Source organism: Syngnathoides biaculeatus, chromosome 18 (genome assembly GCF_019802595.1).
Source record: "Syngnathoides biaculeatus isolate LvHL_M chromosome 18, ASM1980259v1, whole genome shotgun sequence".
Taxonomy (NCBI): domain Eukaryota; kingdom Metazoa; phylum Chordata; class Actinopteri; order Syngnathiformes; family Syngnathidae; genus Syngnathoides; species Syngnathoides biaculeatus.
Genome location: NC_084657.1, coordinates 10,038,431 through 10,055,617, shown reverse-complemented (window position 1 = coordinate 10,055,617; position 17,187 = coordinate 10,038,431). Strand labels below are relative to the sequence as shown.

Here is a 17,187-nt window from a genome sequence, read left to right as displayed (position 1 = left end):
AACAAGGGCGAGAGCTTCAAATCTTCAAATCTGTACGCTGTTTTTCAACTGATGAACGACTGAAGAGCTCTTTTCCAAAAAAGGAATCAATTTTTCCTCCAACCAGACATCTTGCAAACCAATTATTTTACCCAGGTTTACAGTAAATACGAATCATATGTTAAAAAAACAAGTGACAAATCTCATAACAATGGTGTGGCTCCTAAAGTCATTTTGTTGTGTATAATACGTTACAATTTGAGTCATAATAGTTGCACTTGAACATTTTTTGAGGTGGTGGAGGTTGGTGTAAAATGTTCGCGAAGACCCGGACAGTGACTCATTTCATAAATATCCACTCATAAACAAAACGCAATATCTACGATGTCTCCACTCTTGACATGTACTCATTCTTTTGACATTTAGATCAAAGAACAAAAAGATGAAATCTTGTTGATTCCCAAAGCTAATTTCCTTGTTTTCAATCTCATTTCTCTGCTGTTTGATTGGAGTGCAATATAGCCAAAAGCTCTCTGTCTGATGTCCATTCAGCTAAGAACTCTTGCAATTAACATTTCATATGATTGAAATAAACTGCTGCAGGTTAATGAGGGGGGCAAATTGGAAAAGAAGACACATTGGGATTGCGGCAATGAGTGGATGAGCCTCCGATACGCGTACGTAGCAGTTATATTTTGGAAACATTGTAATTAACTCTTGGACAGATTTTTAAGGTACGAACGCAGAGATTAAAACGGAAACTCCAGGCAGTCATTAATCGCCTCAACCTTTTGCGCCGACAGTTTATTTCACCACAGAAATGGTCACCCACAATCATCTAAAATACCTCGCAGTAATTTCGCTTTTCAGTTGTGTTTAAAGCCCTTTCCGCCGTGTGTTGATTTGTCTCTCCGATTCATTAAAATATGCCCACAGCTTGTAATTAACGCAATCCTTCAGTTACGTTTAAGATACAAAAGAATCAAATCAGCAGATTTTCAAATCGCAATCAAAGTTTTGGAGCTCTTACTCGAGAGTCCCTCGGGGTCCATCTGGGCCCTGCTGCCAATCTCGGCAAATTTAGATTATCATTGTGCTTGGGGCACTTATCACGTCACTGCATCAAAGTGATAACCGCTGGCAGCGGGCCATCCAGCAGTCATTCACGGACAGAATCTCTTTTTAGAATGTTGACAACACAAAATAACTGGACTTTGTATTCTGGAGTACCAAGGAACCAAAGCTACCAATTGAAACCAAGTAAGAGCCATGTTGCTAATTGAACCCATTTTTCTACTGTGCCATAAAATGCCCAAGATGTTTTCACTTCTCCACAAGAACTCTACATATGCATTTGAGGGCAAATTATTTCTTTAGTCCTGTTAACTACACAATGCATCTATTATAGTCAGTCTCGTGTTAATGCGTGTGGCCGTGGCTAAAGTGTTAACATGGGAAAGTAACATTCATTTAAGTGCTTCTGTTGACTGATCTCTATTGGTTTAGGATTCACATTTTTATTGCACAAGTATTTTTTTCATTATTATTACCATATTATTTTCTTCACTTTTTCCATTTGGTCAGCAACTACCGTCCTGCATTCTTCAGAACCTCTAATATTAATATTCCCCCGAAACCAGTACATCCAAATAAAACACATTAAACCACAAAACCATATTACATTTTCAGATTACTAACTCTAAATATGTATATATATATATATATATATATATATATTATTTTTTTATCACCATCTTGTAGACCTTTTTCAAAGTTGAGAGTGCTAATGGTAATGGTTTGAAACCTCATTGGACGAAATGATTGTGGTCTTTCCTGTAAAAAGAGAGAAAAAAGATCTTTTCAATCAGAGCATACGGGGGAGTGCAAAGCAATTTGTCAAGTTCACATTTTGAAGACTATTTGCTCAGTGGAGCTGACTGACACAAGCGGGTTTGTTGTGGGTGGGAAAAGGTCAGGATATTATAGACTTCCAGCAGCCATTTCTCATCCTTGCTGAACTCTGACATTGGTTTCTGCTGCACAACTTTATTGCTGTGGCAGCATTGCTTCTTCTTCCAAAAGGTAATCAGGAGGTTGTGAAGCTTTTCTTTTCTTTTTTTTTTATCCCCCATTCTGTATGCCGCTTAAAATTGAAGCTCCTGGCAGAAAGATGGAATGACTCATCTAGTCGGAATATATTTCAACACAAACCTTTAACCTGCCATGGTGCAATAAAGAGTTGTGTGATTTCTATGATGAATTGATTGATTGATATGGTTTTGCATGTAATGTAATCTTTAGAAATTAGTTAAAAGATTCTTTTTTTACTTTTTACAAAAAAACAATATAGAGAGGATTTTTAATATTAACAACTTATTGAGTAGTGCTGAACCACGTGATCAAAACTGCACAATCAGTAGAGTTGAGTTATATTTTTCACACACACGCACGCACACACACACACACACACCACACACACACACACACACACACACAAGCACATCTGTCCATCCATTCAATTTCATTGACGCTTATCCTCACAAGGGTCGCGGGGTGTGCTGGAGCCTATCCCAGCTGTCAACAAGCAGGAGGTGGGGTACACTCTGAACGGGTTGCAAGCCAATCACAGGGCACATGGAGACAGACAACAGTCGCACTCACAATCACACCTAGGGCCAATCTAGAGTTTCAATTAATGTTGCATGTTTTATGGGATGTGGGAGGAAACCGCAGCGCCCGGAGAAAACCCACGCAGACACGGGGAGAACATGCTATTTATACTGTATGTCTAGAAGCATCCTCCTCACAAGTAAGTAAACCAAATAAACACCTCAAGAGCAAGCAGTATAATGAGGAGTGAGTTAAAAAAAAAGAAGACCCCACCCCCCCAAACCAAAATTACTGTTAATTGAAGCAATTAATGAAATATGTATTCCAACATAAATAAACGAAATGGGAAATCCGGATCAAAATCAACAGTCAGATCTACTGAGCAAAGTCTCTTTCTATTGAGTCATGAAAATTAGCTCACATCTGGGCTTCTTATACCAGAGGCTTAATTCAGTCAATAAACGAATTTAGGTCATCCAGATGTTCACAAACTGTACGTCACACAATGACACCATTTAAATCTAATAATGAAAAAAAAGCAATCTGTATTAAATTGAATGAGTGAAGAAACTCTTATTCAAACAGTGCGGATGGGAAGATGACCCAAACACACTCCTGGCGGTCAAGTCACATCATGCATGCAATTAAACTGAATTCCCTGTCCACAAATTTCCATTTGGCACCTGTCTGGAACATCCACCCTGACCTTGGACTATTCTACTCATTTTAGTGGGCTGTCAAACTTTCTGTCACAAATTTCGTGTGGTATGTATTGTAATATTTGCAATAACACGTTTGTAGTTGTATAAACGGGCTCAGCTTGGTCTATTTTTTTTTTCCTTATGCTTTTCAAATTCCAGGAATAATTATGGAGTAGGGATGAGTCCAAGAGAATGTAGTTGACATGAAATTGGTACACATTTGATGTAATAATTAGTTGGAGATGAAACTACTCAATGTTGAAGAAAGGCTTGTCTGTATGTTCTTTACTGTATATTGTAAATGTCAAATGTATATGTGGCATTTATTTGTGTGCCTAGTCGCAGAGACTACATCTTGATGAATTTGCTCTACCCAATTGAAGGTTATTGTAAATACTTTGCAGTTGATTTTGAAATTCCGAGTGTATATACAGGAATGGTACTCATAAGTCATGCAATACATGAATGTCCTGTATATTGCACTACTTTACTTCATAATGACCAACAGCTCCTGGGCCACTTCAATGTCCGCTTTCTTCACTGGAATTGTGAATTTTAGTTCAGATGAATTACTGAGATTGGACTTTCTGTTGTACATGTAATGGAACGAGGAGAAGGACATCAGCTATGCAGCCCCTGTATCGTGTTTGTCCAGATTGGCGAAGGAATTTTATGTATATTGGAAAAACTAATACAGGTGATGGATTTTTTTCTGTTGACCTAATTAATTCTGATTTGTATCACGTATTAGCAATGTTCTTGTGTGGTTCTGCCCTGGGGACTTAAATAGACGTTACCTGCTTAGTGAACATTTAGCAGATGGCAATGCAAGTAAAAATTGGTCATTTTTGGGATGTTGAGTCTGCGTGTTTATTCCTTAGAAAATTGCTCTGAATCAGTTATGTTTTGGGCTGGCTCTCCCAAGATATGCTTTTTTTTATTGAAGACTTTATTTTCTTTTATCATAGTCATGAGCACATCAAAACTTTGTTGGAAACCATTCACTTTTATTTTTGTTCAATCAGTTGTTCTATCTACACTATGCCCATCTTGCATATGATTTGTGGTTGCTTGTTCACTTGGCTTGGCTTCTTCTCAACATCTGGTTTTGCAATACCTTCATGAAAGTTAGTATTTTATCCATGAACTTGGCTTTCATCTCCAGGAACGTCTGTAGTTGGCCTTTGTGTTGTTCGAAATCTGCATGGCAGTGGAGAGAAATATTGACAAAGTCCTTCCTCAAATGTAATTTTAGGAGGATCAAATGTCGTGAGAGAGTGTGGGTGCAGAAGGCTCTTCCTTCTCTTGGATATTTGTGAATGATGGTGTTTAATCATTCCACTTCATCGCCATTTATACAACCTGAGAAAAAACGTCTGGAATTTATTGGCTTCCCCTTCACTCCCCTCACAAATTGGAGAGTGTGTCTGTCTGCAAGGTTTGAGGAAAGCGAGAAGTTCGTGTTCGTATGTTTTCTACTTTTATGGAACAGTGGGGATTCCTACATTTATTAACGTGTTAACACAACACAGGCCATGACTGTTAAACAGAGGCTGGCCCCTTCCCAGAGGCAAGAAAAGCTGCCTTGCAGCATCTCTCAAGATCAATATCGATCACTTGTTTATTCAACACTAATCTCGAGTGCAACAGCAAATCAAGATTTTATAAAGGATTTGGTGTCGGACACGGCCGGACAGAAGCGGAGCCAGTCCAAGCGCCCTCTGGCTGTAGGTTTATCTTTATCAAGCTGTCCAGTGGTGTCAGTCTTCTCAACCGAATCCCTCAAGGGATCTTAAAAGTCATACTATGTCAGCTGTCACTCTAAATATTGTATTTCAAATCTGTAGAAGTATGATTTTTCTCTTAAATTGACAAAAAAAAAAGTATTATAGCCATGACACATGCATTTGGAAGTCTTTAATCTGCTGCACGTCCGTCTCCTGCATTTGTCATTTTTTAACACACATTCCTGCCGCATTATATTTCACTAGGATTTGGAAAATGGTATTGAGGAATAATATTTCAAGACAATTCATTGAAAAAAACATTCAGTTTCATTATGTTGATGAGCCCCATTATCATAAAATTATTGTACTAAATTCTCTTGTGAATTTTGTGCCATGACATACTAAAGATGATGCAGTTGTGTGCTATGCGGTATACTGTTCTATTCTATACTCTATGATATACATTTTGCCTATGAAGAGGTTGTCATTAACTAAATGTCATCATCATCCTCTTTATGCTTTCCCCCCAACAAAAATTGATTGCCAGTTTTATAATGGTGGTGATGAGACAAAACAAGCATCTCCACCTCTCGAAACATATCTGTCTTACTGTTAAAAAAAATGGACATTGATCCAAATTAGATCCCATTGTTCCCAGAAAAGACAATTAAATTACATCTCCCGAGCCAAACTGAAATGTCTTTAACGAGACATGGCTCATTGCTATTGCTTAAGAATCTTGGAACAAGTGCCTGGATTTATTGGCTGCCTGATTCGAAGTGCTCCAGGATGGTACTTGAGTTCAGGTAATAATTTGACACTGCCCCAGGTTGGGATTTTATCATTCCCACAAGTGGGGCTCTGCTGCCTATACAGTTCTTGGGGCCACACTGATCTGTAAAGCTTTAAGTTTCCAGGAGCCAGCATTTTCAGAGCGCTCTTCTCGCATGTTTGGAAAAACCACGAGCTGTAAAACGGGTTATTTTGGACTATTGCATGCATCCGTGTCAGACAGCACGTCTGAAGGGTTATGCCTTGTGGGATTCTTCATCCCGAGCTGACAGCTTTTGTGACCTCAAAGCAATAGCTTCAATTTGACTTGGATGCAGTCATCACACTCTGCTTCCATACATAAATACATGCAGTGTTATTTTCAAAGTTTCGCTGCTGGTGAGTCCAGCCAAGACCACCAACATGGTAGAAAATTACATTAACATTTGTCCCATGTTATTAGCATGATCTCAGTGTTCATTTCACCCCCTCCCCACATCCCCAATATTTATCAAGCGTACACAAATGAAATGTGAAATGTAGTTGTATATTTTATCATACATCAGCATTCCTTTGAGTCTCTTGTGGGTCTCCTCATTTCTTTCCCCACTGTTGAAACTGCTCTTCTTGTTACTCTTCTTTTCTTGCCTCTCCTGAAAACTTCAAGCCAGCAGCATTGCCTCAGGCATGGCCTGACCGGAAAAGAAACTGCATACTGTACTTGTAGGAGCACAGGTATTACAAATGACCTTAGTTTTGTGTGTGTGTGTGTGCACAATTGTGCATTTGTGTGCACATTTTTTTGCATACTGTATTTCTTTTGCTGCTGGCCCTTTACAGATAAGGCCTGATCTTGTGAGGCCTCGCTTGCGACAGGCTGATATTGTCTGTCTGTGTTGCCAAGAGAGCTTAGGGTGCTGCTAAAACCCACAGGCAGCAGCCCAGCAAAATTCAGAACGAGGAAAGATGCACGTATGCTGTAAATAGGGACTGGAGACCATAATGGAAGCCTTCTTTATTCCATTGTTGGGACCAGTGCCCGGGATGGGGTAGAAAACATAACAGCTAAGGAGAACCCCATTTTGTTTGGCTTCTCCCATTAATAGACAACTCTTTTGAATTGTTCCTAATTTTGTCTTATTTTTTTCAGCTATCTTTACACCACATTTGCAATAAAAGGCTTTTTACACTTCATGGCTTAAGTTTACATTAAAAAAATGAACGTTTTGAGTAATGTATAGTGTAGAATTTCTCTAGTTAACATCGTAAAGAGCATAAACAGCATGAACAATCTTAAACAAAATACACACATTCAGAGCATACTTCCACTGTCCTTGAAGGCAGGTGCGTTGTTTCATGTGAGTACAATATTGAACGGTGTTGGTGGATGACATCGGGCTCACATTGACAAAGCACATTCAATTTGTCTATTTACTCTGCAGTTGCATTGGGAGATGTGCATTCAGAAGCTATCCGATTCAAAAAAATAACATGAACTATATCCCTATTTGGCCATTAAGGACAAAAAAAACCCCTGTTCTACTTCAGCCCATGCACCAGCTGTGTCACTTACAGTTGATATAGAACATTTTTGAATCAAGTGGTCATCAAGAATCTCTACCCAAAACTAGATCATACTTCCCATTTTTACTTCATACTGAAGGGTTTTGGGTTTGTGTTTTGCCCATTGTTGGAAGAAGGGTGGGCGAAATGTTGATGTCGAGAGGTTTTGAGGAAGACATGCAGCCCAGCTGAAGGTGGGCCACATTAGGGAGGTTCTGCCTCACAGGAACTCATTGTCACTTGGTATCTACAGAAGAGAAGGAGGATTGACACTTTTTTGCAGTGTCTCTCTGAGGTATGATAGGTGCTTTTATAGTTCATAGTTCTAGTGAACTGCTCAGACTGACTTAATGGTTATCAATGCTGTGGTGACGGAAAACCATCCGTCCATTCATTCATTCAGTCATTCATTCACTTTCTATTCTGCTTCCATTGGACTTGGTGTTTAGTTGGGTAATGAAAACTGTAAAATACAGTAAAATCTTTATAATCATCAGAAAAAAAGTGTAATCCACAACAAACTCAGTTATCCTGTTTGTGTGTGATGAGTTTGGATGAAATCTTAAAAAAAAATACAATTCTAGAAATTGAAAGACAGCCTGATTATTTCCAAATTTAGCATTGATTAAAAAAAAAAAAAGAATGCCAAGTGGGCTTCATCATATGAAAATGAAAGAAAGCTCTTCATGAGCGGTGCAGATTGTGTCATCATCACCTTGTCAAACTAGAATATTGTTAATACTTGCAAAACAATAATTATATGCCTTGTGTAATACATTCAGAGCTGCTGCATTTAAATACTCTACTACTACAATGCTTTACTCATTTTGATAGATCTTACCATTGTTTTCATCATTATAAGAGTGATTACAATGGAACCCTCGTGGCGTGTAATGCTTAACCAAGTTGTATTCTTCCCTCAGGGTCTCGTCTTCGCCAGGAAGACTCCCCTCCCCGCATTGTTGAGCACCCCTCTGACCTGATTGTGTCCAAGGGGGAACCAGCCACTCTCAACTGTAAGGCAGAGGGCCGTCCAGCCCCTACGGTAGAATGGTACAAGGACGGGGAGCGTGTGGAGACCGACCGAGACAACCCTCGCTCGCACCGCATGCTCTTGCCTAGCGGCTCTCTCTTCTTCCTACGCATCGTCCACGGACGGAGGAGCAAGCCCGACGATGGCAGCTACGTGTGCGTGGCCCGTAACTACCTGGGCCAGGCAATCAGTCACAATGCATCACTGGAAGTAGCCAGTAAGTTCTCACGCTTTCCTTTCGTACACCGTGTTGCTTTTTCGATACAGTACTAAAGAAATATGGAACACACACACACTCACACTTCTCCACTGGTGCCAATTTCAAGACTTCATGCAACAGACATTTTTTTGCCAATTCTTTGAACATTTTGGAGAGGGTTGCTTTTCCAAATTTCGTCAAACACATTTGGATGGACGCAAACTCTCACTCACAAACACCCCCATTTTGTGGAAACCTTTCCCCAAGCTGTGGATGTTGTTATAACTCCAAAGGGAAAGGGGAAAGGAGGCAGCTGGTCCCAGCCGGCGAAGATTTACGCAAAACCAACCCGTATTGTATTTTTGGCCATGGTACAGCAATCGATCCTGGTTAAAATAAGCCTTTTTAAACCAAAAAGAAAAATGTTTTCAGAGCGAGAAGTGGCCGCCAAAACATGCAAATCTATTTTTTCCAGTTCAGTAGATAGTTTTCAAATAATCACTTTGATTTTATTTGTTTCTTGAACAATGACATATCTTTATTTCAGAATTGTACAAGGAGTAATGATGTGTTTTCAATTTGAAAGTCATTCATTTTTGTCAAGCTTAATAATCAATCAGGATATAGACGGTGAATTCAAACCCCTTCGTGATACTTTTAATACAAGAAGTGATTAATGTAGAATATCTTGAAAATTACATTACTTGAGTTTCATACTAAAAAAACAACACAAAATGTTTTCTTCACTGACTTCAGCCATTTGAAAAGGGTTAGGGATAGGTGATCCTTTCCAGAATATAATAATAATTTTAAAAAAAAGTCATCTTGTGATCTCAATGCTTGCCTTTTTTTCCCCTACCTGGTTGAAAGACCCAGGCTCTGAAGGTGACTTTATAGATCGAAAGACCTGGGAGGTGACTGCGCAACACAGCTGTCGCCCATGCAGCAGCTGTGTGTCAGCTCCAGTCTGCAGGTTTGAACAATCCCTGTGTGTGTTCTAACAGGTGACAGTGTCGACTTGCAGAGTCAAGTGTGTGCTGTTGCGGCTCTAAACAGCTTTTCCCCGTTGTAGACGTCTGACAAAGGAATCTACCAGTCAAATGTGTGTTTGTGTGTTTGACTACGCACACGAGCAGCAGTGATGGAGTGAAACCTTTAGAGCAGCAAGTGGGCAAAGGGAAAAAGATCTTACGACCATACGAAAGGGTAAAGCCAGATGGTGTGTCTCAAAGGATCTCGGTCTCTTTAACTCTGGACCCGCTTTAGAATCAACAAACGTAAAGATGCAATGAACGTGATGAGATTTTAACACTCGCAGACCTCACATGCTTGAAAGCTTCTCATTCTATATTGTCTATCCCCTGATCTTCTCAGCTGTGTCAGCTTGCACACCTCTAATCATGCTATGTCTCCAGGGTTTGAGAATAAGAATGCCAGCCTCATGTCAGCTTCCCCCTTTTGAATTATAATGAAAGAGAGGGTCAAACGGTATCAGGATAATTCTCGGTCAGCACTTCAACCCAGAGAAGCAAAGCCCCAAGGGTGAGAGTTCATTACTTGTAGAGTTGACTAAATTTACTGCCAGCTTCCAAGGCTGAGCTACAACACAGTGAGGACTTGTTGAAGCTGCCTGGATGAGTTATGTCTCCTTGTCTCATGCCGTAGAGGTCACACAGATTCACGGGTCACCATGGGAGTGGGTAAGTATAACACAAAATGCCTTTTAGCAAATTCTGCAGAGGTAAGGGGTTTTTAAGACGAGAATATGAATCAGTGGGGAATTTCAGTCAGGATTGACCCGGCTACTTCCTCTGTCAATAGACAACTTGAGCAGTCATTTTTCATTGAGCTATGGCAGTTTAAGTGCTTAAATATCTTACAAGTGTATGTACATAGAGACCGAATGTCAAGTCAACTGAATTATCAGTCTCCGTCATAATTAAACATTCATGTTTTATTTTCAGTCGGATTTAATTCTTTAGATTCAGTTGCAGCAACTGTGTAGGTTAAATCATAATTAGAGTCCGAAACCCGAGCTTATACAGAGTAAAGTCAAAATAGTCACATTTTATTTTCCTTTTTGAAATATAGTCCTCTGACAATTGGGGATGGCGGCTAAGAAAAGTCAGCATATGATTCTGACAACTATAAAACAGCGACAGCGGGAAAGAAGTGACAGAGGAAAACAAAAGCAGACGAGCGAAAGGGCCAAGTGTTGTCTTTCCTTCAAGGCGTAGGAAGTGAAAGTTGTTTGCAGAAAATTGAGGTGACGTGGTCGAGATAGTGACAGATGTTGAACGTGCCCGAGCCTGAAGCGTGACCAACGGCTTGAAATGCTCCGTAAGCAAACATACACACACGGAAAGGAGCCCTCCCTGAAAACTGGAATTGAATGAGTAAAAAGGAGGGAAGACATATAACTCAGTTCCTAGCCTATAAATGTCACAGACGACACTCAGCACATTTTTTCTGCCTGCAGGGACCCCAGAAGACCCTGGGAAATGAACATATGTCCTATTGACCTCAGCCACTTGATTCAATCACGCGGCGCTTTATTGAGGTGAAACCAAAGTCACAGCCTGTGTACTCTAAAGGTTATTGGATAGCGGACCTGTTTTAGGTTCAGTAAGCGAGAGGAATAAATGCTATTCTTAAACTAATTGGACATTGCCATTTGCTTGAAGAAAGTGTGGCTCATGGCATGGATGAAGGTCAAGGCACAACTCTCGAGTACACTAATGAGCCCCAAGAAAGCCAACCTTCTAACATTGAGAAAGATGCCTCAATATAGTAGTTCCTCGCTACATCAGGTTTGTCTCTTTATTTATAGTATATAAATATTGGAATTTATTTTATTGTATTTATACTGCAAGAACAAGGCTTTCACACAATCTTCCAAAACCCAGTATCTTCCGACAAAGTTTAAATAAGTTGTCCCCTGTTAAAAGTAACAAGAAGAAATAGTGGCATTTTCTTGTGCTCGATTTACTGGTCGATCTACGTTCTTACCCTCATCTACAGTCACGAGCTGTGGGGCGTGGATGAAGTGGCTAGGGAGATGGCTGTATGGGCCTCCCTGATTAGGTTCCAGAGAACTGGAAGAAAATAGATGGATGGAGTTTCCTTGGTAACAGGCTCCCTTTGAGAAGTGAATCTTACAGAATTCTACCCATATAAACTGTACCAATAAATGAGACCATTCGAAACCAAATGACTCAAACAATGAAAATAGCACCAACATTTGAAATTCAAACAAGATAAAACATAAGAGGTGGAAACAAAAGTCACTCGAAACGAATTCCTGCTTATTTACGCAAAGTCTTCACTGAATTTTAAACTGCAACTTCTGGTACAAGTTTCAATTCTTCTTGCACGTTCACATGCAGACAACAACCGTTGTGTAGGTCTCATCTTTGAGTGGCTGCTGCTTTTTATGTACGCTTTCTGGCACTCTCCGCTGTACTCTGCTATCTCTAAGCTTGTTTACTACATTCTCCACAAAGCGAACAGCATTGCAGAACAACTCATATAAGTGATGTTTTCACATCCAATTACCAGACTGTTTTTATCTACTTGCCATATTTCCTGGCTGGAAAAACAAAAAAACAAAAACAAAAAAAAAACCTCCCGACACATGTGCATGTTTGGCTAATTGGAGATTTGCACATATCTGTGAATGTGAGTGGAAATGTCGGCTAGCTGGATGGATGAGGATGAAATGGACATGGAACACCTGGTGCCACATAGGGAGGCTGTTGACCCAACTGTGGCGCTGCCACGTGCCTGGCTGACTGCTCCCCATTTGTCAATGAACCCCTGAGGAGGAGCTTATAAATTTATAGATCAACCTGGAACACGGGCGAGGTTCCCCCATTTAGTTTAATGGGCTACAACTTGTGTAGAACACGAGGGAGAGCGTCACAAGATCTCATCCTTTCAGAGCTACAATATTTTTAAATAATAATGTTTGTCTTATGAGTTGTCAAGCCTGGGCAATAATGAACATGATGTGATTCACAATTGCATCCTGGTCCACTGTTTTAGCTCGTTTGTGACAAATACAGAATCATCAGTTCACAACGACAAAAATTTGAATACTTGGTACGGTTTATTATAAGAATTGATTCATGACAACGATTTTAAATATATGACTACTGGCTAGTGTAAATGATACTTAGGGCAGACTCCAGCTCATTTTCCATGCAATTTATTTCTGAACACCCTGAAAGTAGCCTTTCAGTCTTCAGATGAAGGCAGGAAGAAAACATCCTGATAATTAGGCAAATGCATTAAGATGATGGACATGTTCAGTGAAGTGAAGACGCTCTGTGAAGTGGATCGTGGGCTCAGTCAGACTGCGAGTTTGACAGCGTGCGGCGGGACCCCCGGCCCGCCTCCCCGTCCGCTCCTCTTTGATTGGAATCTTTCGGCGTCAATGAGCGAGCGAATGAAGGCGGCGAAGAGCGAAGAGGATTCTTCGAGGTCAGGGTTCCCTCTTTTGCCAGCCCCTCCATTAACTAATGACTTCCCACTTCAAATAACTGTCACTGTCACTGACAACATCCAAACTCTCGGCTCTCCGGATAAATGCAATCAAAGTCTTAAGTCGTCGTCAAAAGCGTTATCTCTGAGGAAAATTCTTTTCCTCCCATGTTGGTAAGGAGTGATATTGTGTGATTGACAAATTCATGTCCTTGAGCCAAAGCCACAAAGCAGAAATCAGTCTTGATTTCACATTGGGAATGCTTGCATGCTCTTCATCCTGTTTTCTACCATTGCAATGCGGTTTGATCACTCAGCAAATTGTATGCCAGAAAACAGCTGGATTCTGTTTATTGTGCAGGGATCGTCATCCAAACAATTTTACTTGCTTGATCCCCGATAAGTGTTTCCAAGAACCAGATTTGTGCCAAGGTGTCAGGGCGAATGGGAAGAGTTTGTTTAGACTGGAGCTTACTGAAGAAAAAAAAAAGTGGAGGGCGGGGGGACAGGGGAGACGAGAGCTTCTGACAAGGAACACATGGTTCATGTCTGTGCTATATACAAATTGTACAGCATTGTCTTCAAATTTTTTGCAACTGAGGCTTTCTCACCTATGAAACACTTTTCTTGTTGTTTTTGCATACATGTGACTGTTTCAATTATTATTTTTGTCTATTTGAGCTAATTTTATGTGATGCGGTTTGCTTCCTCAGCACTTCTTTTTCCTCTATTAAATAAAACAAATCAAATAGAATCTATTTGAGTCACACTTTTGCATGGCACAATATCTCCATATTGAGGGCATGTGTAGAAAGGCAGTTGCATGAAAAGTCTGGTGTTCAAGTGATTTATTTGCAGTATTATTAAATTATACGATCTGCTAGAAGTGGATCGCATGGTACCCACTGCGATGAAATGAGCTCGCTCTTGCAAAAAAAACCCAAAAAAAACAAAACTGTATTATTGCCCTGACATGAAAACCAAAACGTGCCGAGTTGTAATTGTAAGATGGAAGGAGTTCTGGAGTTTAACTGTTAATGGTTGCCTCACAGGAGGCACACTGTCACATGCGCCAACATCTTTCTTTGCCTTGTTGAGTTCGTGCATGTTTTCTCCCTTTTTCTCTCTTTGTGCCGCTTATCTTTGGAGAACAAGTTGCTGACAAGGACAGACAGTTGTTCCACAGTAGGGAAAAAAAGAACAGCATGGTGGTTTCAATCCCTCAAATGTCTGTCAAAGATAGATTTGAAGAGGCCAATTTAGTGTGCTTCTGTATGTGCAACGTTATTCCACTACTCCTCTTGCCAAATTGTGTTCAGTATAATTTCTGATGGTTTGTGTATTTTTGTGTAATTGTTTGGAGGAACAGTGTTTGGTCAAATGCAAAAATCCCCATTCCTCTGTCTCACATGCAAATTCTGTTTGAATGTCTTTGCTGAGACTTGGATTTGGTCTGGTTCCAATAGAACTCCATGCATGCTGAGTCAGTCCAAAGTCATATTGTCACTCTTTTTTTAAATTATTTAGTGTGGCAAACTGTTACCAAGAGGGCTACTGAACACATACACACAAAAATACACTTGTTTAGTTTTGGAGGCGTTTCAATCGCATACGGTGCAATTCATTCATGAGGAAAACAATGATTTGCCTCCCCAAAATTCAAAATCGTTTTGTCACAGGCCCAATATTTTTCCTCTAAATTCATGAGGCTTGCTGAATGTTGGCGTGTCTTCCATCTGAGTGTGGCTCTATATTACGTCATTACACCTAGACTAATTTCCAGCAACATGCTATGTGTGAGTTCCATCTGCATGCTCACAATCTCTAAAACAAACAAATCCAACTCAGCATTATCATGATAGTGTTTTTATCCATATTGACAGATGGAAATTCATTCTATTAATCTTTTACATCAGCTATTAAAATGAGTTGAATTGAGAGAAAGCAGTTTTGGGATTGTATTATTTGTGTAACATTATGTAAATAACCCTGAAAATCACCCCCACCTCTCGCACCCCCTCTCTCCCAGTCTGTCTCTTTTCAAGGCCAAATTGAAGCACTTCGACTTGGAATTGGCTCCTGACAGACAGGATATATACGGCAGCTACACCAAAGAAGTCTTCTATAATTGAACTTTGCGAGCCCACATCTCAAAACAATTTTTTTGAACATATGCCGCCAGCAATATTCGCTAGATTAAAAGCGACACTGACTGCCGAGAACCTACTGCCTGAACTTGTGCATTAAATCAGAGCCCATCAAATCTGTGAAGTCTCGTCTGAATTGAGAAACTCAAGTAACCTTTTTCCACCTTAACATACTAATTTTCGCTCACGCGTGCTGAGGAAGCCCTCAGGTTCGGCACAGCCCTCGTGTGGGGCAACAAAACGACAATATATTGTATCTCTAGTTTTCACCAATGAAATCTGGGAATGCTTGTCGTAGTTTATCTGATTATCGTTTAAATAAAGACTGCTCAAATGTACCATTAGGTTTGTCTGAAAAAACAAAACAAAACAAAAAAACAGATGTGAGGATGGCCACAGTGGCACAGGATTGGCCTCACAGTTCTGAGGACTGGGGTTCAAATCCTGGCCCACCTGTGGGGAGTTTGCATGTTCTCCCCGTGCTGGCGTGGGTTTTCTCCGGGGACTCCGGTTTCCTCCAACATCCCAAAAACATTCAACATTAATTGGACACTCTGAATTACCCTCTCTGTTATTGTGAGTGCGACTGTTTTCTGTCTCTATGTGCCCTGCGATCGGCAGGCAACCAGTTCAGGGAGTACCCTGCCTTCTGCCTGTTGACGGCTGGGATTGGCTCCAGCGCTCCCGGGACCCCGGTGAGGATAAGCGGCTAAGAAAATGGATGGATGGACATTATATGTGATCCAGTCCTCAGTGAATAATTGACAGAAAAACAGCACAATATTATGGAAGCATTAAATGTTTATACATATTGGGTGCTGTCTAGTTCCTACTGCTTAACGTCAAAGCTGTCGTCTTTAATTGGCTGCGTATATGTGGAGGTTTATAACATGAAGCAACATACGGAACAAAGAGTTAGAAAGAGGAGTGCTTCCTCAGTGGAATTGTGAATAATGAGGGGAACATTTCCAAAGCAGCACAGCCATTACTGTTCTTACCTGGCTGTCAGCTCAGCCTCCTGTCTTTCCAGCTTATTTCCCGTCCTCCTGTTTGCAGAACATTGCTTCAGCTTTCTCCCATGAGAATACTTCCGAATGTTGTAGACAGGTTGGAGATGGAGCTTCTGTTGTGGCTGATTTACCAATAGTACTGGCTTCAAGCTTTGGTGACCAGTGATGCGTCTCCCATTAGGAAAATTTCACCCCCTGAAACGAAATATGCATTATTTGCAAAATATATTTCACTTGGATGTTCAGCTACATTGTCGACTTGAAACTTAGTCGGCATGTGTGGACACAAATGCAATACTGTAAACACGAGTACATCCCAAATAGGACCTATCCGTTTGTTTTCACCTTTATTGCTTTTTAAGGATCATATCTCTCAAATATTGTGTCCTGTTGACATTGCAGGAGAAGGAATTTCATTATTTTTTCCATTAATTTACATGCGTAATTATAATCATAATTCATTATACTCATCCTCAGTGTTTGTCAAGCGTGGAGCATTCCATCACATCCACAAACAGAGTTTCTCCCCTCCACCCCATTAATGCACATTTTCAAGGTCTCATTTTCATTATGAGAGAGTAAATAAGATGGGTGACCTTATGTTCCTCAGCAATTTAATTGAATTCACTTATTTTTAACTCCCAAATTGACACAAAAGACATTTACAATCTTTGAAGAACTCAACATTCGTGTTTTTGAAATGTGGGTGGAGGCAGTTGTACCTGGAAACAAAATCAGGATCAGTTTCTCTTCATGAGCAGGGTTATGGTCTGTGTACCAACAAAAGTAAAATATGCTTACATGTACATTATCCATTCACTTATATCACCAATTATCAAGCGACAGTACATTTCATGAAGCAACCCCCTTTGTGTTTGCACAATCCCACAATTTTCTCACTGGAAGTCTGCTTCACCAATCATGGCAGAAACCCCGAAGCTATTTTCAGGATACAACAATGCAGC

General features: G+C 40.3%; 1 protein-coding gene across 2 annotated transcripts in view; it reads left to right on the top strand.

Annotated features, from left to right (window-relative positions):
• LOC133491942 (roundabout homolog 1-like) overlaps nucleotides 1-17,187 on the top strand; it is a 61,734-nt gene that overhangs the window by 7,630 nt on the left and 36,917 nt on the right. For both annotated transcript variants that reach the window (XM_061803700.1, XM_061803699.1), the window contains exon 2: nucleotides 8,275-8,601. In XM_061803700.1, the coding sequence (XP_061659684.1) occupies nucleotides 8,275-8,601 (327 nt within the window). The remainder of the gene's footprint in view (nucleotides 1-8,274; nucleotides 8,602-17,187) is intronic.